This window comes from Dendrobium catenatum, unplaced genomic scaffold (assembly GCF_001605985.2).
Source record: "Dendrobium catenatum unplaced genomic scaffold, ASM160598v2 fragScaff_scaffold_1644, whole genome shotgun sequence".
In the NCBI taxonomy this organism is placed as follows: domain Eukaryota; kingdom Viridiplantae; phylum Streptophyta; class Magnoliopsida; order Asparagales; family Orchidaceae; genus Dendrobium; species Dendrobium catenatum.
Window position 1 is genome coordinate 1196450 of NW_021320106.1, and position 25315 is coordinate 1221764.

The window sequence follows — 25315 nt, forward strand, 5'->3', positions numbered from 1 at the left end:
AAAAAACAAAACAAAACAAAAAACAACCCTCTACTTTAATTTAATTTAAAACTAGGGGGTTTACAAAAAATTGTGTAACTACTTAGCTATAGTCCTAGCCTTGAATGAAGCTTAATATGTTTTCTCTAAGCATTACTTTGCTACTTTGCTATTTTTCAAATGTGAAGATATTTACATAATGATATTTTTCTAATGTGATTTTCACTGTTAAAAATCATTTGAAAATAGTTTTATAATTATTTTGCCATAAAATAATTATGGTGAGATGCATAAATGCTTATTAACCTTTCTAATTTTTTTTTAGAATTTTTTAATACTGTTTGCTTTCTTAAGAATAATTGAAATAACATTTTTTATTTATTAAATATAGTAAAGTATTTCAAATAATTATGAAAAAATTAGGGATGTTTAATACATTGATTTTCATCTCTCATAAATATCTGAAAATTTTCATTCACTATCTGATATAATTATGATATTTTTAATGAAGAAATATAAATTTTAAAATTACCAAACTACCCTCCATGTATTCATATGGCTATCTGACTCATCCCATATGCTCATTGCACAATTTGGATCCTTCCTCAAAATTTTAGATTAATTTATAATATTTTTTATCCATATTTCATAATTGAAATATATATTATTTCAATTATTAATTATATGAAATTTTTCTTAAATATCTTTGAAAATTTAGAAGTTGTTCAAAAAGTCATCACTTTGAGTGATTACAACCATTGGTATAAATTTTTTAAAACCAACATATATTTTCCTATATTTTTCAATCTCAAAATTTAATTTTTCTAATTAAAAAAAGGGCAATTGAGAAAATCACTTTTAATGCATGTTTTTAATATTCATGCATTGTTTTTCTTATTCAGGTTTAGCCCTACATGTTGTATAAATGTAACCTTAACATTTAAATTTTCATAATTACCTTCATATTCGACTTCAAAATGTCATTGGGAACTTTATTGGGAGGATCTTTAAGCTGAGGAACTCCTTCTTGGGAAAGTTCTCAACCTGGAGGGATTATTCTGTGCGGAAATCAGATGCAGAACGTCTTCCGGAGACCAATCAGAATGCACCACATCAACAATATCGAGCAGTACTGAGCCGTGGTACCGAGCACAAGTGTGACATGGCGCATTCTGGTTGGTCACCGGACGATATTTAATGTCCACACAGAATAATTTTTCCTCAACATGAAAAATGTGCAATTCCACTTAAAAGTCTCTCTCTCTCTCTCTCTCTCTCTCTCTCTCTCTCTCTAATTCGACTAAAAAAAGTTCATCTCTCTCTCTCTCTTTCTCTCTCTCTCTCTCTCTCTCTCTCTCTCACTCACTCACTCACTCACACACACACACTCTCTCTCCCTATATCTATATTTTCAATCATCGAAACGAAAACAACCTTTTAGGCAATAAACCATTATGGGGCAAAAACACACCAACGAAGGACGAGCAAACCCAACCAAATGAACACAAAGTACTACTGGCCAACACTTATTATTACTCAAAACTCACTGATATTCTTTTTTTTCTATTTTGAATCTATTATTACTCTGAACCCTCATGCATTTCTTCTCATTATACTTCACCCTATTGTAATTTATCTATTAATTTTTATCTCTTCTTGAAATATCAGATTAGTGGGAATCTCTTTTTCGTACATTTGACCTTATAATGGATGTAGATCATACAATTAAGGTATCGTTTGGGACAACTTTTTTCTTGCTTTCTAAAATAGCTTTTTAGTACAAAAATTTTTTGAATTTGAAAATTTTGTACTAAAAAGCTATTTTAGAAAGCAATATGAAAGTTGTCCCAAACAAAGTCTAAATCATTATACAACCTCATGTGTACTATGCATGTGGCTTCTCTCCTTTTTTTTTAACCTAATCAAATAATAACCTTTACAAATAGTAATTTTATCTGTAATACATATTCCACAATCTTCTATTTCAGAACAAGTACCTCTCTCAACTATTATGCCTCAACAATATCTAATATAGCCCATGCCATAATTATTTCACTCTCAAATTTTGCACCATTGTCATGTTTCTCAAGATTTGTGCTAGGCCACATCATAGTAATTGCTATAACACAACCTCCACCTTCACCATTGTTGAAAGTGCATACATACTTCATAAACTTATGTTCTCCTCACCGCCTATGATGTTTGATCTCCCTATTGTCACCTATGTTCACATCACTATCAATCATATTTGATATATCATCAAAAAATTATCTTGATCAAACATTAATCTCGAGGAAAAATCAAGTTGGAATCTTCCAAAATTAAATTCGAAACCATATTAACTCCGATTTCAGCGAACTTATTGTTGAACTGAACGTCTCAGAATTACCAAACCAATGATGCCAAATTCATCTTAATCCGAGCACAAATGGGTCCAAATCAAAGACCCTAAGTGTATTTGAAGAGTTCAAAACATAAATTGGACAACCAAACAATTTTCAAACATGACATGCTTATAGTTGAATCAAGTGGTTCGACGAACAAAATCCAACGAGCCCAAGATCGTCAAATTCTGACATCACTAAGACATTCAAATGTCTAATAAATGGTTCACGATCAATGGAATCGACATCAGTCGTCCATTCAAACCACTCCCAACTTATCCTTGATCTCCCTCTTATTTATTGGTCTTTCCACTCTTAGAAAATTATAAATAAACCACTCATTCCTAAAGGAAAGGGGCCCAAAGGAGGGGGCCAAGCAAGTAGGGAAAGAAGAGAGGAGAGGAAGAGAAGTTAGAGATTTCTCTTGCCACCAAGCTTTTCCTCAACCACATCCCGACAACCAATCGTCGTCGGACTTTCACCTGGCCACCAACACCTGGTAGCCAACTGATGCCGGACTTCTTCCCGGCTACCAACTGAGGTCAGACTTCCACTCGGCTTCAAATTATTATTGGACTTACACCCGGCTGCCAACTGACACAACACTTACACCTAACCACCAATTGACGTCGAACTTATACCTGTCCACCAACTGACGTTAGACTTCAACTTAACCACCAACTATGGTCCTTCTGACCTCCTTCGCTAGACAACAGTCTTTTTGACCTTCGTCGTCAGATAACAATCTTTCTGACCACTATCACCTGCCGACTACGGACCTTCCGTCCTTCGTCGCCCAACTACGATCTTTCTAACATCCATCACCCAACTATAGTCTTTCCGACCTCCATCGCTAGTTTACAATGGTCCTATCGACCAAACAAATACGTTAATTCTGATTCTTCCAATTTTCACCATGTAATGCGCTCTATATGATGTATATTTGTTACATCATGCCAAGGCCTTCGCCATGAGGAAGGGCCTCAATTGTAATCGACTGTAAGTACTAGTGGATTCATTCAAACTAGGCTAAACCTCGTGGTTTTCCCCCTTTTCATAGATTTCCACAAAATAACTATGGTGTCTTTTATGAATGTTACACTCTCTCTTTTATCTGATTGTATGTTGGATCTTCGTACAAAATTAGAAAATTAAACTTTATATTTCTCTACGCCGCAAATATTCCTAGACGCAACATTATTATTCTTGTTCGAGTATTGGCGTCACGGTGTATAAGCAAAATTCTATTGCATTATCCACAAAAAAGTGATTGCAAGTACTATAGCCATCAAATTGCGATCATCACCGACAATTCCCAACCTTTCCCCCACATTGGTCTCTAACTTAAAAGAAGACCAACCTTTCCTACGACAATTTTAGAAAATAGCGAAATAAAAATAGTAAATTCTATAATATTGGAACAAAATAAAAATTAATATTTAGAAACAATCGATTAATTTTAAATATTTTAAATACATCATATTTATTCAACACAATTTTTTCTAAAACCATACAACTCTACAGTATTGGAGGATTTACTTTGAATTCAAAATTTCAAACAATTATTCATAAGTTAAACTAAATTCAAATATTTTTCAAGATTAAACACTGAAACCGTTCTTCAATTCCACACAGTTGATCTTGATCTGTTAGTTTGAAGCTTTGGTTATCAACAAAGAGGTTTTGATTCAAAACTTATATATTCTATATGTGTATGAATTTATCTTAATTAATCTAAATATTAAAAAAAAAACAAAATTCCAACAAAAAAATTTTTCAGCCGCACCCATGCAACGAACCAAAAGGGCAAAAGGTCGGATTATTCAATTTGAATTCAAATTTATAAAACAGTCAACTGTTAACCAAAATAAATTCAAATTTACGTCCATTTTAAATATAGTTACGATAATAGTAATAATCATTAATAATCATCAACTGCAATCAAACGGCTAAGCTTAATGTCAATCTGTTCGCCGTTCTCGCTACATGCACCGGAAACGGAGCGGCCCCAGCGACAGAAGGCCGACTGGCGGTTTTTTTACCGCCTCGGACCCAGCGTTCTTTTATTATTTTTAATGATATATATTTTTAGAATATATATATATATAGAAAAAAAATTTAAAATAGTATAGTCTCCCCATTATTTATATATATGATCATCTTAATCTTAGAATATAACTTTCAAATATAAATTTTATTTGAGATGACTTTTTTACTTTTTCTAGTAAAAAATTTAATTTTTATATTAGGAAACTGCTTTAAAAAGCAATAAGATAGTCTTAATTCACTGATTATATAAAATTGATCTTTTTATGATTAAACTAAAATCAATTTTGTATAATAGAGGGGCTGAATGGAAATCAGTTCTCCATCATAATTATAAAATAAGAGATTATTTCAGATCAATTTTGTATGGTGGAGGGACTAAATTGAAACAATATGATATTTTAAGACTAAATTGATTATATATGAATAGTATGGGGGCTCCTGATAAATCATTCTTAATTTATGTTGAGAAAAATATAAAAAATTAATTTATTAGCTAATATAATTGTTAAAATTACCCCACCTAAGGTCTTTTTCAGCTGTCACCAAAAAATTTCTAATTTTCATTCCTTATTAAATTCCGCGGTGTTATATTTACCCAAATTTCCTTATTTGATCAACGGACGGGGCCACAGAAAATGCTCGGTTCAACTGTTCAAGCACCCTTGCCCGAAGGGGAAAAAACTGAAAGAGTGAAAATAACAATGAACACCAAATTCTTTTATATTGTTATAGAAATTCTATTAAAAAAGTTAATTCAATCAATGTTTTTGGTAATTTCTAATTTGTTGAGGATGTAAAAGTAAAAAAATATTAGTTTATGGAATTTTTTTATTGGAATTTTGTGAAAATTGTTCTAATATTATTAGTTTTTAATTTTAAATGTGAACATTTAATAAATTAGTTAATTTTAATAATTGATGGAATATTACGAAACGAAATATAAATCATGAATAAAATCCCTTTGTGTTTCTCGCATAGGCAATCGGACCTACAATTAATTAAAAATTAAATAAAATAATTTTTATCGGCTATTTCATGTCATAAATAATGGCAGCCCTGCCGGCTTAATATCGCATGTCCCTCTTTCGGCTTCTCTTTTACCCCTACAGCTACTTTACTTCTCTATCTACTCTCTACGTTTCTTTCTCCCCCCTTTCTGTATCTAAAGAAGGTAAGCTCGGATCGGAGTGCGGAAAGGGTGGGAATGGTGGAGACGCGACGGAGCTCGTCTACCTCGAAGAGGTCGTCGTCTTCGAGCTCTAACGGGGCCGCCAAGCGCTGTAAGGTTGGAATTTTCATGTTTTCGATTTCTGCCATCGTCGTCGATTTCGGCATCCGGTTTTGGGTCATCTTGTGGGTTCTTGAATCGGATCGGTTAGAATCTTTGGTATTTTAGGCGGATATTACGGCGGCGGTGGAGGCTGACAAAGGGGCGGAAGAGGAGCTGCGTTCCGACCTGAGCCATATGGATCCCGCAGCCGGGGAGACAACGGCGGCGCCGGAGAAGGAGAGTACTGCGCCGCTGGTGCAGGAGGATGTCCATCCCCAAGGTTTGAACGTGGTTCTCTCTGGATTCGGTTTCAAGAATTGTTTCTTTGCTTGTTGGCCTTGAAATGTCTGTTGGTCAGGTAGGGAAGCTCCTGCAGAACAGCTGATGAAGCTTTTGAATTTACCAAAGAGGCAAGCGGAGAAAGCGCAGAAACGGTCAAAGGTTCCGTGGGGGAAACTCCTCTCTCAGTGTTCTAAGGTTTGGATATCGGTTCCTGGTTTAATTTTCTTTAGAGTTTCATCTACTCCATCAGATTTGCTCTTTGATTCTTACAAGCATACCAAAACCTCCTCAACCTGAAAGCAACCCGTCACTTCTCCCTCCAGCTCATGTGGTCCTATGCTTTTGCTGATCAGGGTGCATTATTATCATTAGTTTCTTATCTGATTCAAGATCAGGCAAAAATATTTCTTAGGAAGATATGAGATAAGCTCAAACAACAGAAAGATGATTTTTTTTTTACGAGTTGATTAAACGACGTCTCCGTTATTTTGCTCTGCATATCTTACTGTTGTAATGACGAAGGAGGACTTTTGCTCTTTCGTAACTTTCTAGTGATGGATTTACTCTTTTTATACACTTTTGTTGGTGGGAGTTAGAAAAATTGATTTTTGAAAAAATTATGCTTTTGTTTGATGATGATGAAGAATAATATGTGATTGCATTCTCAATGACTTGCAAGTTACAACTTCTTAATGTAGAGAGTGAGGAGGATAAATGATTTTAAGTGAAAAGGTGTAAAGAAAAGATATTGATGTCAGCTCCATGATTTATCGCCTTTTGCATTCTATATTACTATTAGGTCGCTGGAATACACATGCATGGATACCACCCTTATTTGGGAAAAGTTGGTTAACTACCATCGTCTATGTTGCAGGTGCTTGTCATATATATGCCTTTGGTACACTAGACCTGGATAATCTGCATATACTTTGTTGTTTATACCATTCGTTGTGATTTGAAGCTTAAAAACAAAACATGGACCCAAATAGTTTTCTTGATTATATTATTTTGTTAGTTATATTATTTTCTTATGTTTTGGATAGAAAAGAATGAGGTTTGGAAATGCACGATTTACCTATCATGAGGTAATAACTATTTATTGTTTTTTGTTTGTTTGAAAACCTTTGCTATTGATGAATGAATCCTTATTATCATCCTTTGCCTCACTATTTAGGGTTAATGAATCTTCAATGTTCATTCATTTTGGAAAATGCTACATATTAGTGCATCTTTTACTATTGATGTATGTGCCAAAATAAACTAAGTCTTTTTTGAATTCTTATCTTTAATATGTGCAACTCCTATATTTTCTAAATATTATAATAATTTCCCACTTTTAACTTTTTATTTTAGAACACGTCCATCTTATATTTCATTTTAGAATACGTCCATCTTATATTTCATTTTTACCATATATAATTTTGTCCTAATTTTTTTGCCAAATACTTGGGATCCATATAGCAATTGTGAGCTATACTTATTTTATAAAATATACCCTTAAATCTATATGATATTTTGATATTGCCTTAATCTTAAGGCATTTATGCATTTAACATCCTAGTTTTAACTCTATCATTCATCATTTTTATCTTCATTATTCTATAATACATCCAAAGTAAGCATATCCATCATATCGGGTATCATGTGATGCTACAATAATATTGATTGTTAGTTATATATTTCACATCCACTAAAGTTGTGCATCATATATTAACTCTTTGTTTTACTAATCTAGCACCCTTTTCTTCTAAATTTTTTTTATTTTACTAGCTTTTGGTTTAGTTTCGAGTATGATTCACCTATCAAAACTGTAATACACAGATGACATATAATAAACTTCTTAATTTTGTATATCATTTATAAGCATCTCTATAACAAATTCAAAATGATATGGACGGAATACCATCATACATGATTAACGCCCGTTTGGTAGTAGGAGTTTTGGTGAGAAATGGTGGTTCCAAAATTGCCTTTTACCAACGGAGAAGTAAAAATAAAAAAATTTGCAAATCGGTACGATAATGGAGGTTTGAAAAACACAGTTTTGTAAAAGGTATGCATCCAAATAGCAAGCGACATCATTTTTCACTTTTCAAAATGAAAACAACACTAATTATGCCCAACCAAACCAAGCCTAAAACTCTTTGGTAACTTGAAAACTACTTCTAATACTAGTTAATTCATGATCATGCATGTTTTTATTAATTTCAACATGTTTTTAATATATAACTTTCTTTCCTTTGTACCTACTAATTAAGTTCCGGATCAATCATATGGAGATCCTTCCTTTTGTCTTTGTACTTTTTCATAAATTGCCTTGGCATATATTCTGCCTTCATAATAGATCATTTAACATAAAAGTAAATTGATTCTTTGATATTTATATGTTTTTCTGGTCCTATGCCTCATTTACCTCCCCCACAACTTCATTTATAACTTGCAAAACTGATTCTTAATAATTATACAATCCTGAACGCCTAGATATCATGCCAAAATTTTTTTCAATCATTCAAAATCTTTATAGTCCCTAAATTTTAATTTAAAAAGTTCTTAGATTAATTTATAATATATTATTTAGTCTTGTTAAAAGACAGGTTTCCTAAAATTATCATATAATATATTCTCTTAATAGCATTTGTTTTGTACCTTGATGTCATTCATTTTTTTAGCATGCTTGTTTATTCTCCAGCCTTCTTAAAACTTTTATAAATTGGTGGCTAAAAGTAAGTGCCTTGGGCATACATGGCTTGGTAAAACAAAATAGTATGATCTCTTAAGCTTGTTGGGCTGAAAGTGGAGGACCCTATTTTAATTTTACTATCTTTTGCTATAGTGTGTAGCACAAAAGCATTGATTGATTTTGTTTATTTCTTTTGTGTCTTATTTATGATTCTGTATCATCTCTTTTCGAACAGTACCTTAAGGTCAGCATTTCTAGTGATATCTAACTCTTTTGCTTTATGCAATGCTTAGAGCCCCCATCTTCCCATATATGATTCCAACTTCACTGTTGGTCAAAACCGGCACTGCAATTTGAGATTGAAGGATCCATCTATAAGTCCAATTCTTTGTAAATTGAAGCAAGAGGAGGTGATTATCTTGTGACTTTCTAGGTTTCTGTTATTGATTGAAACATAGTTTGCTTATTTTGTTTTCATTGATTCCATTCAACAAAGCTGAATTACGGTACAATATATGTTTTGTGACAGCAAGATGGTGCATCCGTTGTCTCGCTTGAGATGTCGGGGGATAAAGGAGTAGTACAAGTAAATGGAAAGATTATTGCACAAAATTCCAGTGTCATACTTAGTGGAGGCGATGAATTGGTCTTCAGTTCTTCTGTGAAGCATGCTTATGTATCCTTTTCCATTTGCTTCAATCATATATATGATTCTGATTCTAAAATTATCCATGATTAATTGCATATAGTTTTGTGTTTTGTGGATTGAGTTTCCTTTGACGATGTTAGATCTTCCAGCAACTTCCTCATATAAGCCGCCCAACTTTACATACCTCGTGCGGTATTGAAGAAGCTCAAGGAGAGTCTGTGAGAGGGATTCCTCTTGAGATGAAACTTGGTGATTCATCTGTTGTTGATGGGGCATCAATACTTGCGTCCTTCCCAAATCTTAGCAAAGATCTAGCAGCTCTTCGCTGCCCACAACCAAATGGGACAACTGGTCTGTATTAGATGTTTTATTTTATTGTATTCACAGTTTGCTAGAGTGCCACATGTTTCCTTTGTATAGAAAGTAGCACTTAATTTTTCTGCCTTATTCTTTTGTTTTACAGTGTTATCGTCTTCTGAGATGGATGTGGCTGGGGATGCCTACAGAAAACAAGAGGATAGAAGTGAGAATCTTTTCAAAGAAACGGATTCTAGGGCACCTTTGCCATCTAATAGATGTCAAGTCTTCAAAGATGGTTTAAGAAAGGGCATTCTAAATGCTAGTGACATTGATGTAACGTTTGATTCTTTTCCCTATCATTTAAGGTAATTAATTAGGTCGTGTTCCTCCTTCATATATGTTCTTGCTTAAGTGATAGTAGATCTTAGAGAAGCAGATTTCAGTGCTGTTTATGACACTAAATTGTTATAGGTGTTGTATTTTGTGGGACTTAAATATAAATTTTAGCTGTGTTTGGCAATGCAGAGCTAATATTATTGGGATCAGGTCTGTGTCATGAGTTTTGTTTTACTTGAATACATTGAATCCTAGGATTAAAAAAAGATTTTTAGATGATTAAAAGACTGGCTGGTTTGTAAGTTGCTACACAGCCTTATCTGCAGGTCTAAAAGGAAGTCTCTGTTCTTAGAAGAATGAATATATTGCTGATTTATCCTGAATCTATGGCTTCTTAAGGAGGTGTAACATGAGTATTTGGTTATGATGTATATTTGGATCTTCATGGCTGTGCTTTCATAGACCTTTTGGTGTTCTTGGATTTCCCGGACTACATCTATCCCCCACTCCACTCTAATCTTTAGATTGAGTTTGCTTTGTAGGATTTTATATCTTACTTGTCATTAATCGTATATCATTTTTATCTTCCTACAGTGAGAGTACGAAGAATGTGCTTTTATCCTGCGCGTATGTTCATCTGGAATGCAGGCCTTTCACTAAGTATGCTGCAGAAATATCATCTTTGAGCCAGCGCATTCTATTGTCTGGTCCAACAGGTATTATGGTCTTCTTATATTATCTTTGAATGTTCATGCTTTTCAATTCTGTGCACCTCCATGACCTGTACTTGATATTCTGCTTACTTCTGTAGGATCTGAAATCTACCAGGAAACCTTAGCTAAGGCACTCACTAAGCACTTTGGTGCCAGGCTACTTATTGTTAATTCGCTTTTGTTACCTGGTGTAAGTTTCTTTCTCCTTCTTTTAGTTGACCATATAGATTTGGTTTCTTAAACCAAGAAAGGCCAACTGGTTCTCATTTTTAGTGTTATATTTTTCTATTTATTATTATTATTATTATTATTATTATTATTATTATTATTTGTATACAATTTTATGTTTTTTGAGGTCATATGCACACCTGCCATTTATTGTAGGGATCATCTACCAAGGAGTCAGAATCTCCTCCAAAAGAAGGTGCAAAGATAGACAAATTGGCCAGTCTTCTCGCTAAGCAGCGATCTGCAGTAGGTGATATCTCGCAATTTAAGAGACCAACGTCAACTGTGGATGCTGATATTGTTGGCTCGTCTTCTTGCAATTTGCATTCTCTGCCAAAGCAAGAGTCTTCAACCGCGACTTCAAAACCATACACATTTAAAGAAGGCATGATGCATCTCTTTTTGTTTACTTGCGGTCTCCCCCCTTCCCTCTTCTCCCAATCCCCAACGAACAAACATCAAATTGTATTTCTTGATATGCCACTTTTATTCAGTTTTTTGGTAATCTGAGAAACTTTCTTATTTAGGGGATCGAGTAAAATATGTTGGCCCCTTGAATCCTATGGGATTCCCTCATGCTCAGAGGTAACTTTTTTATCTATTTATGTGCTCTATTTCTGTGGGTGTTCATATTTGTGTAAACACTAACATGGTTACACCCTCACTCAATTAACTCTGAAACCAAAGGTTTTCAATTTGTTAGTGCCTCATTCTTTAGCTTATTTCATTCTTTGTTTTTTTTTAAGAACAGTGCATAACGCATGATCATTTGAATGGTTATTAAGTTATTTTAATTATTCTTTCTTCTATTAAAAAATATGTTGGCCATCTTTCATGTTCATGATGTTTACTTTGTTCCGTAGAATTTTTACAACAACAATAACATCAAGCTTTTATCCCACAACGCGGGTTGACTATATGAATTCTTTCTCTCCATTGTGTCCTATTAAGAGTCAAATTCTCATTTAAATCTAATAAAAAAGGTCATTTCTGATACTTTATAACTAAGTTTTTAAAGGTCTATCTATATCTTTCTTAACATAGGTTAGATATAATACATCTACTATCCTAACCAAGTTATTGGAAGGCCGACATTTTATTTGACCAAACCATCTAAGGAGACTCTCTAATCTTATTCATCATTGGAGCTACTCCAACCATACTCGTTTCACATTGTCTCTAAGAGTAAAGCCACTCATCAACCTAAGCATCCTCATCTCGGTAACACTTAACTTAATTTTTTGCTTCTCTTTTAATGGCCAACATTATGCACCATAAAGTATTCCAGGTCTCACTATCATCTTATAGAATTTTCCCTTAAGTTTGAGGGATACTTTCCTATCATAAACAGATCCGATGCATTCCTCCACTTCAACCATCCAACTTGAATTCTATTAATAATATCCCCATCTATTTCACCATCACTTTGAACTAGAGGCCCGAGATATCTAAAATGTTTACTCTTTTTAATGGCTTGATCGCCCAAAGTCACGATATCCCACTAGATCTATTAGCATTAAAATTACAATCAATGTATTCAATTTTAGATCTACTCAAATGAAAACTTTTTGACTCTAAGTTTCACAGCTATAATTCAAGTTTTCCTTCAACTCCCTCTCTAGTCTTATCAACAAGAAGAATATCATCAACTGATAGCATACACCAGGGTAGATCCTCTTACGAAATTCTAGTAAGAACAACCATGACTAAAGCAAAAAGATATGGGCTTAAAGCTGATTTTGATGTAATCCATTATAAATAGAAAACTACTTGGTCAAACCACATTGTATTTGAACACAATTAACAACTCTTACATACATATATTTAATGACTTGAATATAAGCATTATTAACTCCTTTCTTTTATAGAACTCTCCAGAGCACATCTCTTGAAACTTTATCATATGCTTTTTATAAATTAATAAATATAATATATAGATCCTCCTTATTCTCTCTATAATTCTCCATCAAACCTCAATAAATGTGTAGCTCCTAGAATGAATCCAAATTGATTTTGAGAAACATTAATATCACATCGAAACTATGCTCAATTACTCTCTCCATTGTTTTAATATATGACACATTAACTTAATTCCTCTATAATTCACACACTCTTATGCATTGCCTTTATTCTAAAAAATAGGATCCAACACTCTCCACTCATCTGACATCTTTTTAATCTTCAAAATAATATTAAAAGGTTTATTAAGCCAAAAAATTCTTTAATCTTCTAAGCATTTCCACACCTGGCCAATTTATTAAATATATTTAATTTATTTTTTAATAAATAAGTAACATTAAATTTATCTAACTAAATATAATTTAGATAAATTTAATGTTACTTATATAAAAGAAATATAATATAATTTAAATTATGTTTATACAAAATAATAGAATTAATCATAAACTTATCTAACTAATTTAAATTAACATAATATGTTTAATTATACTCTATGATGCACAGACACGGACACGGTGACACGGATACAACACGACATGGATATGGGACACGTCAGTTATTGAAAATACATGACACAGACACGGGTTGGACACGGTATTATAGTTTTTATATTTAAAAAATAGTGTATAAAAATTTAATAAGTATAATTTTAAAAATAATTTGAAAATAATAAGTCATTTAACTAGAATTTGTGCTTAAAATGATTAGTATTAGGATGTCGGGAGTTAGACGTCGATGCCGTTTATCACCGAGAGAGGAGATGAAAATACCTTATACCTTCATTGCCAAAAAGAAAAGAAAATAAGTATATTCGATGATTGAGTATTAAGCGCGGACGTTGATTTGGTGTTGTGGATAGGAAATAAGAAATTTAGTTTAAATCCTACTAAATACAAGAAATTATATTTAAAAAAATTCATAAAATATTTAAGATACGCATGTCGGACACGCGTGTCCAATTTGTATTTAATATTTTTTAATCTGACACATTTTCGGCGTGTCCGACAAGTGTCGGAGGAGTGTCGTGTCGGATACGGTTTTGGACACTGCACACCTCTTTGAGGAGAAGTGTCGGTGCATCATAGAATATACTAATATTTGTTTAAATTAACCTAAATGTTATTATTCATAAAATATATTTAAAATTAAAAAAACCACTTAATGAATTTTATATAAGTTATTAAAAGAAAAAAGACATTTACTGGTAATTGGAGTACTCTTATCTGGTTTCTTTAAATTTTTTTTGACGTTTTTAATTAAAACTGGTGAATACTTCACCAGTTTCTCAGTAGCAATTTTTTTTTTAAAAGCCGGTGAATACAAAATTGGTTTCTATTGAAACTAGTGAGTAGATTATAGATTTTCATCTAAAGAGAAACCAGATAGTGACGTTCTGGTTTCTATTGAAATCGGATAATAAATGTGTTATGGCCGGTCCAACAGGATCAGTCTTGTAGCCGGCCCACCAGCCAAGCGGCGGCCCAACTACAGGAGTTGGGACAACATGGGGATCAACACCCCTTGTGGAGCCCACTAATCCAATCATTCCTTATGCGAGGAGAAGGATTAAGGAAGGAGTTAACAAAGAGAATTTGAATTCAAAATAAGGAGGTAATTTAATACAGGAAAGTAGATCCTTTACAGCTATTTTGAGGGGAAAGAGTAGGGATTAAATAGGGGTGTATTTTGTATTAGGGTTATATTTTTTGGAGTTAATTTATGCTTTAGATTGTCTGTGAGGGCTTCCTAGCAACGTCTAGGTTGATCGGGAGAGACGATCTACCACTTTGATTATAAATCGATTGTATCTTTTATTCATTGTTGAGTTGTTATTAAAAATCAACCCATCATGTTCTCTCTAAAACTGCTGTATTTTGTTGTTTTTATGTGAATTTCATGCTATTAATCGTGAAATTCTGCTCCAAGACGTATTAAATTGGTATCAAAGTAGTGTCATGGACCAAAACCATTTTTTCTTCTCACTAATTTTGACGGCAAATTTCCTTCACTTACTGATTTCGTTGTTTGAAGACTATCATCATTGTTTTCTTTTGCTGTTTTTGGAGGATTTAAACCAATATTCGTTAAATGGCAGCAAAGAAGATGGATGTGTTGAAAGGCTTATTGAAACAATTCAAGGCCGGAATGGAGGAACAATATTCCGGTATTGAGGGGAAGTTCATGGCGTTGGAAGGAAGGTTCACAATGTTAGAAGGAAGGTTCACGACGGTGGAGGATGACTGTCATCCATGGAAAATGAATGGAATACCGATTCGAGAACATGGAATGCATGATGAGGAAATTAATCAAGATGCAGTTGAAGGCTTCATGGGTTAATCCTAGGGTTGATCCAAAGGGAAAGAGACTCCCGGAGGATAATGATGAAGTAGAGATGGTTTTCCTTAAGAACCATCCATCCGGGCTACAAGGGGTGGTGCAACAATGAGAGGAGAGGTGGAAGCGGGTTGGAGACCACCCAAGCAGGAGGGACGGTGAGTCGGAGGGAGCCATGGTGAAGCCGAACTATGGGGTCCAAATCAACCAAGAGAGGGAGGGAATCGTACAGTCACTTTATATGGGGGAATAATGGAGGAATAAACAATTGGGTTATGGATACCAGATCAAGAAAGCTTGAAATGCCGATCTTTGAAGGAGGAGACACTCAGGTTGGGTGTATCAAGTAGAGCATTATTTTTCTATCAACGGGCTAACTGAAGGGGAAAAACTCATGGCGGTGGGTAGGGGTGTAAGCTAGTCGAGTCGAGTCGAGTATCTGCTTTATCAAGCCTGGCTCGTTTAACTCTTACTTAGCTCGAACTCGAGCTCGAGCTCGAGATCAAGCTTGATTAGTGGGCTCGAGATCGACTCGTTTAGAAAATACCAAGCTTTACCTCAACTCGAAAGCTCGAGCTCGTTTAAAAAACTCGAACTCAACTCGTTTAATTGGCTTGAGTCTTTAATTCTAAACCAAAATTCTCTTTTTTTGGAATTTTGTTTCTAACACTTAAATTAAATTTTTTTTTTCAACAATAAAAAAATAACTTAACTAGTCATAAAATGTCCAAAACTTTAACTATTAATTTCTTTAAAAAAAAATTAAGTTGTAGAAGAATCTATATATTATGAGCAATCATCTTTCTTTAAAAAATTTTATTTTAAAATTTAATCAATATCAACTTATCAAGTGCAATTTTTATATGTTTAAGTACTATACAAACTTGAATAATGTAAAAATAGAACTTTTATATCAATGGTAAACCAAATTGCATTTCATATCATCATTACAAAAAAAGCAATTGGAATTATACAATTCATTAAGAAGTTTCATAACAGAGCTAAGTAAAAACTGAACAGAAGATGGAACTATATATTCCTTTTCTGTCTGATATTTGGTTGTTCCATATTCTTCAAATTCTTCCATCTCTACTCTCTAGTATCAATTAATATGATAAAAACCTATAAAATTAATATAAAAGCAAAATAATAATTATTTTAGATTGGGATGCATTCGAGGGACCTTAGTTGGTGGTCTTGTCAGTACCATTGATGTTAGATTGGGATGCATTCAAACATGAGAATGAGCATAATGAGGAGTTGAGGAAGATCAAAGAGGAGTTGTTGAAGGATCTGGACCGTCACCGAAGTTATATCCTGAAAGAGGGACTGTTACTGTACCACGGGAGGTTTGTTCTACCTTGAACCTCAGAGCATATTCCCAAACTATTGTAGGAGTTCCATAGTAGCGTGATAAGAGGGCATTTCGGAGTGCAAAAGACATATAGTCAACTATTTGTAAAATTATATTGGGTAGGGATGCATCGCGATGTAGAGGAATGGGTTGTAAAATGTGATGTGTGTCAAAGGCATAAGTACTTAACCATGACACCAACAGAGTTACAACAATCCTTAGCCCTACCGGAGAGAGTATGGGAGGAAGTATTGATGGATTTCATCGAAGGGTTACCACGATCAGAAGGGTTTTTAGTGATCTTGGTAGTTGTTGACCGTTTGAGCAAATATGCACACTTCCTCCATTTGAAGCACTCTTACACCCCAGTCACAGTGGCTACTGTTTTCATTTAAGAGGTGGTATGCTTGTACGAATTTCCACAGCCATTGTGTCAAACAGGGACAAGGTATTCTTAGCCACTTCTAGAGGAGCTATTTCATTTACAGGGAACGGTATTGAAGTGAAGTATAGCCTACCACCTTTAAACAGATGGTCAGAGAGAAGTGGTCAACCAGAGTGTAGAGACCTTCGTGAGATGCTTTGTATCTGACACCCCGAAGTGTTGGACTAGGTGACTGGCTTGGGTAGATTATTGGTATAACACCTCATACCACTCAGTAAAAAAGACCACTCATTTTAGAATTCTTTATGGGAGAGACCCACCCCACTTGATTTATTATGGGGGCAACACTACACTAGTATCCAACTTAAAGAAGCACTTAGAGGAGAGAGTCAAGGAACTATCAGAGCTTAAGGGGCATCTATTGAGAGCCCAACAGATCATGAAGATGAAGACGAATGAGCATAGAAGAGAGGTAAATTATGAATCAAGGGATATGGTCTACTTAAAATTGAGGCCCTACAGACAGAAAACATTAGCCAGGAGAAGGAATGAAAAGCTATCCCTCAGGTATTTTGGGCTTTATGAGGTCTTAAAACACATCAGAGTAGTAGCCTATCAATTAAGGCTACCACCATCCTTAGCATTGCACCCAGTTTTTCATGTATCACAGCCGAGGAAAGTGATAGGAGAACATACACCATCATAGCTACCCCCAACCTTGATAAAGGACATGGATGTTAGTTGAAACTCATGGAAGTAGCATGTGTATGCAAGGGGGAGATCAGGACACATAAGGTGCTAATCAAATGAAAGGACTTGTCAGAGCATGATGTCACTTGGGAGTCATATGAGACAATTAGAAGACGGCTCCCAACCTTCCACCTTGAGGACAATGTGCATTTTTGGGAGGGAGTAGTGTTACGACTGGTCCAACAGGACCGTTCCTGCAGCTAGCGCAACAGCCATGGGGCGAGCTAGCTACCGGAGGCGGGACAACATGGGGATCAACACCCCTTGTGGGGCCCACTAAGCCAATCATTCCTTATGCAAAGAGGAGGATTAAGGAAGGAATTAATGGGGGGAATTTGAATTCAAAATAAGGAGGGAATTCAATTAAGGAAAGGAAGATCTTTTAAGGATGTTTTGGGGAAAAAGAGTAGCATTTAAATAGGGGTATTATTTTGTATTAGGGTTATGTCTTTTGGAATTAATTTCTGCTGTAGTTGTTCTATGAGGGCTTCCTAGCGAAGTCTAGGTTGATTAGGAAAGACGATCTACCTCTCTAATTGTAGATCGATTGTATTTTTTGTTCCTTGTTGAGTTATTAAAAATCAGCCCATATTCTCCCTAAAACAGCTGTATTTTGCTGTTTTTATATGAATTTCCTGCTATTGATCTTGGAATTCTACTCCGAGACATATCAAAATATTAATTTGTAACTAAATCATCTAAATTAAAATAGCACACAATTACTTATGGGATCAAAGGCTTGCGATGTCGAGAATTAAAATAAAGGTCTTAATAAAATCTATAAAAAATAAAAAGAATATAAATATTAATGTGTAATTAAATAATCTAAATTAAAATAGCACACATTATGGGGGTTATGTGGTGAAAACAATTGTCCATGAATGGCCAAATAGCTTGTGCTAATTAACCGCCTGGCAGCACCATTAAAATTTCTCAAGAAGTGTGCTGCGCTATGCTTCCGCCATAGAGCATGCTATTATCTACTATTTACATGTATATTACATTATCAATTGTTCCAAAACTTCAATGGATATCTATGAATCAAATGACTTTCACTCTTTGCAACAATAATTTCAAAATAATGGATAAGTTCAAACTTCTACCACTCAACACTAGAATAGTTCCAACTAATGAAAATAATTCAAAATGCATTAACTTTTGCCTGAGTTTAGATAACTTCAGACCAAAAACATCTTAAAACTCTATCTATATTAAATGTGCTTTAGTTAAAAATCAACCAAAAGCTACATATCTAGTAACAAGCCACCACTTAGATAAGCCTTCCACTCCTGGAATCTTTCCCATCTCAAGTGATGTTAATTATTTCCTGTATCCCATGTTTCAAGTTCCAAGAAATAACTCTACAAAAATCCTACTACCATTCAAAAAAATAACTCCACACAAATCCAACAGCCAGCAAACATCTTTTGAGAAAATAAATTTAAATGTTATCAAGATTGAATTATATCAAACTTACATAACTATCCTAAAGCTATGAATTAAATAAAAGACTCTCTTGACCAGTATCAACAGCATGCTCATAATTATAGAAAAAAAAAAAACTATATAAAAAAGAAACAACTAAGTTGTGCAAAAATATTACTTGATTTGATATCTTCGATGAGAATAGACAGAGATTTCTATCAAGTATGTTAGCATTTGATATTTATAAAGTAAATCAAGACATAAAACTTGTGCTTCTTATAAGGTAATCAATGAATCATCACAAGCAAGTATGTCACACCAATGAACAAAATCTCTTAAATCAACCAGCAATAGTGGACGCAATCTTATCATCTTGAATTGCCTCCTGAACAAGTTATATGCTTGTATATGTCAGAGGATTGGATGTGTACTCATAAGAAAAAGTGGAAAAAGAGTATAATCTACTGTAGACTTAAAAAATAAAGTTAAATCATACAGATTGAAAAATGGATTTATACCAAAATTTTTTGAAATCTCCAATTTTAAGCCATTAGTTCCAATGCATTGCAAAATGGTCCTCCCTTGCTTGCTTTCAATTCTTTAAAGGTTCATAATGTAAACCTTTTTGAATTTAGAAGCACTAAGATTATCAACAAGCTTAAATTCCACGGAACTTCCATTTACATCAATATAAAGCTTGTAATTATCATAATTAATGAGCTTTGATTTCTTGATTTAATTAAATTCATCAAGAGGAAGATTCTGCTAAGACAAAGATATATATTCATCTTTTAAAAGTTCTTTTATTTCACCCCATGTAATAGTAGATTCCATTCTCAAACTTTTCTTGTATTTCCATGATCACCTGATAGATTTTATCGGGACCAATTAATTTTAATTTTAAAAATCACACTCATCTACATCTATTAACTAATTAGTAAAAGCTTTAGGATCAATTTCATCATTATAGGTAGACATTTCAACTTTTAACTTTTCTAGTTATGTCATAATCTTTGATAAAATTTTGGCGTTTATTAATTTCATAAATATCTTTGTTAAAAATCTTGATTTGTCTCTCATGATGATTCTCTTGTCTCCTACCCAAATTAACATTAATATTAATTTGGTCATCATTTTGATTGTATTCCACTTTAAGTTCACCTGCAGCAACTTGATTGGCTTCCAAATTATCAATCTTGTTTTAACCAAATTAATGCCATCGTAGTGTTGATTTGTTGGACACAATGGAGGAAAAGGATTCATGTAGCCGACCCCACGTAGTGGGACAAAGGATTGATGTTGTTGTTGTAATGTTGATTTGTCTTATTCAATAGTTTAACCCATTGATTTTGGCAAAAGTTACTTAAATTTCTCCCCTTTTATGGTCGATTAAGTTACTTGGATAATTTAGTGACATGTTGACACAGCCTAAAGCTATAATGCGAAATTTGATGCAGGCAACCTTTGGTTAGGGTTTCCTAATGTAACTAATATGATGTGTAGCATGAGTACATCCAAAAAATTGAGAATTCATAGATTGCAAGCGACCAAATAATTCAAACACTTTTTCCTTTAAATTTAAACAAGCAATATTAGAATTATAACCCAACCAATGATGGAATAATCAAAATTATCCAAGAAATTCAATAAGAAATTAAAATTAAGTAAAATTAGTATATCATTGAATTAAACTTTTACAAATTACATCTTGGATGTGTTAGATTTTGATCAAAACTAAAGAACTAAAAAAGTCAATATCAAATTATGCAGATGAAGTAGAAAAAGGTACACAATTATAAATGAAAAACTACGCTCTTTCTGGAAGAAGTATATGTCTTTTCTCAGGACTAGGTAGTCACGTTTGTGCCATATTCAAAAGAGTCACATATCCAACTTGGCTCACAAGATTGAAACTAAAAAGAAAATTTTATTTTCAAGCTAAAGTTGAAAATTACATGGCTCAGAATAACTATTTATAGAATCCTCATAACCTAAACTAGTAGATATGATTGTTACAAGATTTAGCTAAATTTTATTTAAATTAAAATCCTAAATATTCTTATCCAATCATCTGTTCTTTTAATCTTGTCAGCTCATCCACAAAATCTGTAAAGCTCATGAAATTTTCAAAGGTTCATCCTTTTTAACGGAACCCCATGCCAATTTAACAAACCATGGAAACCACAATATCCAAAATCATGGCATCCCTAGTGCCACAACTTTGACAGAAACTCATGAATCAAACAACCAACACCCTTTACAATAGGGATTTCAAAATAAGGGATAAGTCTAAGTTTCCACTGCCCAAAACCAGAATAATTTCAATTAATCAAAATAATTTCAGGGATAAATATGATAATTACTAAATAAGTCCAGATAATCTCAAACCAAAATAGACAAACAACAATATCCATATTAAATAAATTCAAGTGAAGGATCAGAAAAAAATCTGTATATCCCGGAAAAAAGCACCAATTATGGAATCTCTGACATTCTCCATTTTTAATTGACGCAAAATATTTCCTGCAGCAAGCGCTTCAAGTTCCAATAATTCCACACAAATTCAATAACTACTCCAAGAAATAACTCAACAAATATCCAACAACTACCACTCAACTTTGGAAAAATTAATTTAAAAAGAATCAAAATTAAGCCATTGCCAAACCATATAGATCAACCTAAAGATAAGAAAATTAAGTCATTACCAGCATTCTTATAATTACAAAATTAACAAAATAAAATTAGAAAGAAACAACTAAGCCGTGCAACTTAATATGGAACCTTCGACGAGAATAAGCACAACAAGTTATTACAATACTGACACTGCTAGAAGAGCATATCTTTTGTAATATGTTTCCAAGTGATTACTTGAAGTACCTTCTCTAGTGAAGCAATGAAGAGGAATATAATTGCAATGTATTTTATTTTCTTGAGTGTCCATTTGAACATGGTAACTCATGAGTAAAAAATAGAAAGATAATGGTTTTAAGAGGGAGGAAGGGAGAAGAGGAAAAAAGAGATAAAGAATATACTTTTTTCCTTCTTTGGCCTTGCTTATCCTTGAACCTCGAAGAGGTCTTTGAGTGGAATCTCTTAACAAGTTCCATGGGGTTGAGCATGTTATCCTCCCATGTCCTACCACCTATAAAAGCCCTCTGGACTATAAGGATAACAAGAGGGAGGATATGGAGCATCCCGTTTTCTATAAACTTAGCAATGATCTTATAGTAGGTATGATAGATATTCTTCTTTGGAAAAAAAAAAAGAAAAAAAAAATATTAGGTATGATAGATTGAAATTAGGTTGTCTTCTCCTAATGAACTTCCATGGGCTAATTTTAGAAGAAGGCATTCGAGATTCCCCTTGACACATGTGGGTATTTACATATTTTTAAATAGGGTATGCCCCTCAAATTGTACCATATATAGCATGTAAGGTTTTAAGAAAGAATTAAAGGTAATTTTTTCCGACTTGGGACTTTTTTTGCAAAGGACCAAATATCACCTTTGAAATGTCCTCATATGCGAAGGTAACAAAGGAAGGGCTAATGTTGGTTAGAATAGTGTCCCTAAACAAGCGTTGATGAATGCTCGATAGTGCCTAATATTGTAAAAGGTTGGAAAAGTAATGAGTTGTGTCCCAGACAACTTTAAAATGGGAGGAGATATATTATTGGAGTCTATGATTTTAGTTATACTAAAGGCCCTACAATTATATATATGCAAGTAGAGATAGTAAATACCATGCTTCCTTTTCTTTAGTTAGGGTGCGATTACACATTGTTTTTATCTGGTGGCCTTCACCCAAAGAAGATAAGAGATTTTCTTGATCAAATTAGCTTGAATAAGGAGATACCTTTTAGTAGAGGAGATTTTAGTGCCAAAAGCTAGAAGTAAAATCTTGTCAAAAGAAATTGTTTTACTAGGGACGCCACCTTTCACTTGGAAGTAGACTTCATATAATCTAACAACGATATCCATTTTCTTAGAGATGCTATAAAAGAAAGAAATCAATGTTGGAAACTTTAGTAATACTCTTGGAATAATCAATAATGGCTTTGAAGTTGATCAATATATCATATAGGTGTTTTGTTATCTCTTTGATATTATTTGTTTAGATTATTCACATTAATAATGCAAAATAGTGTGCACTATAACCCTATAATGTAGTCAGATACCTCTTGTGCCATTAGCACAGCAAGCCACAAAAAAGAAAAAAATCATGTGCTATGTGAGTTATAGTACATAACTCACCTAATGCTCGCTATTTTCTTTTCTTGGCTTATTAACATTTTTGTTTATTGAATTACATTTAACTTATTTATTTATTTATTTTTATATATTTTTTATGATATTGAAGGTTTCATTTCATCTAAAAACCCATTCTCGCCTCAACTTTGACACTTTCCAAGTTTCTATTGCCTTTTCTATGTCCATAGAGATGTAAGCAGTAAGAACTTGAAATGATAGTACACCTGCTGACAAGGACATGAGTGATCAATCTAAAGGCTGCAACAACCATCAATTATAACACCGTAGTCACTATATCTGGAGAAGCTGCTAGCTGCCTTTCATCTAGAAACACAAGCCGTTCACCTATCCAAAACATAGTTATCATCGTATCCGTTCGGAGTCGTCATCAATTTGTCGATCCAAAAGTTGTGAGTTACTTGTTGTCCATGCGCAATAAGCGCGAGCGATCCATAAATTATAAAGAGTTGAGATTTTGAAGTACGCAGATGAAACACATTAATGGAGATTAAAAAACTGACTAGAAGCACTCTTTTTCTTCTCCCTTATTCTTGAGATTACCTGACGTCACCTGGCAATGCCACCTGTGCACCACGTCTTCCATTTAATAATTGTTTCTGCTCTTTCCTTCATGCTATTACTATGCATTTACTTCCTCCATTGTGCTTCATTTTGGCATTTGTTCAATGTTTAGATTTGGCTGGTTTATATCAAATATGGTGTTACTTTATTGTTGCTTCAAATTTATTAGATTATTGTTATCTATGTTTAATTTTCTAAACTATCATTTTATTATTGTTTATCTAATAATTTGTGCTACTTTTAAAATTGTGTTCAATATGATGCACTACTCACTTTTTACAAGTATGATTTCGATAGGTTTGCATTTATGTATGACCTAATTAAGTAATCTTGGAGTCTTCAATGGTTTCAATTTCGGTTCTTTTTTCTGTTAAAAAAATTCATGTCGTTTGATCAGGCTACAGTTACAATTAGTATTTTGCTTTCCCCTAAAACATTTTTGTTTATGCGGTCCCAATTTTATGATTTCAACTTCTAAATTCAGCTGCCTAATGATGTGAATAAGTATGTAAATTGGTACAAAATCAGAATTGCTAAATGTTGAAAAATTGGTTTACACTCATCTTAGTTTTCCTATAACTGAATATCAACCTTCTTGAAAGTTGAAACTACTTTTATTCAGGCTTTTTGCATTGCTTAAACGTGTAGACTAGTCCAGTTCAAATAGCGAACCAAAGCATTGTCTGTTGCTTCCGCTGGTTGGAACTAGTGAACTTAAAACTTGATTGTAATAAACTATTACCGGCTTTAGAGTTTATATCCATCAGTGGGATATGTGAACTTCGCTCCCACATATTGTTATAGCCAAGCGTTGGCTAATTTTGTAGTTCTGTTTGGACTATCGGATGATTAGTTCTTCCAGATTTTCCATTTTCTGGAATTTGGTGTCTATTTATGACAGGATGATGTTTTCATGGATGCCTTTTTATCCAGACCTAATTAAACCTTTTCCAGCAACCTTGTCAAGTTGTGCCGTTTGTTCCAAAATGTTAGAGGCTTGTGCAAGGTGGGCATATTCTTTATTTATGAGAGGTTTGTTGGATTTTATTCCTGCTTTTGAGGGACTGAGTGATTACACTTTAACAATGTCTAAGTTTGGACGTGTTAGGGACATTTAATTTCTTGGGCTAATAAGTAAACTAAATGAAGCAAGTTCAGTAAATACAGATATAATTATAGTTATCACCTCATTGATATCCCGCATTAGATTTTGACTTAGCAAGATGGCATCTAATAATTATATTGCATTCACATCATGATGCTTGTCTTTATTCCATAAACCAATTCTAGGATATGATATTCTTTTCAGAGATGTATGATATTTCGTGAAATGAAAAACTGATTACATTTTTTAAGATTTCAGGGCATCCTTTGGCCAATAATCATTTTTTACAATTTATTTAAAA

At 33.5% G+C, this 25315-nt stretch overlaps 1 protein-coding gene across 2 annotated transcripts in view; it reads left to right on the forward strand.

Annotated features, from left to right (window-relative positions):
• The first annotated feature begins 5478 nt into the window (after positions 1-5478).
• Positions 5479-25315, forward strand: part of LOC110109484 — a 43825-nt gene continuing 23988 nt past the window's right edge. Inside the window, exons 1-11 of one of the 2 annotated variants that reach the window (XM_020840570.2) lie at positions 5479-5697; positions 5809-5962; positions 6041-6159; positions 8938-9054; positions 9174-9320; positions 9434-9644; positions 9757-9958; positions 10524-10645; positions 10741-10832; positions 11027-11255; positions 11398-11455. In XM_020840570.2, coding sequence (XP_020696229.1) covers positions 5617-5697; positions 5809-5962; positions 6041-6159; positions 8938-9054; positions 9174-9320; positions 9434-9644; positions 9757-9958; positions 10524-10645; positions 10741-10832; positions 11027-11255; positions 11398-11455 — 1532 coding nt within the window. In that variant the 5' untranslated portion in view covers positions 5479-5616. The remainder of the gene's footprint in view (positions 5698-5808; positions 5963-6040; positions 6160-8937; positions 9055-9173; positions 9321-9433; positions 9645-9756; positions 9959-10523; positions 10646-10740; positions 10833-11026; positions 11256-11397; positions 11456-25315) is intronic. The other variant, XM_020840571.2, reaches the window with a different exon arrangement.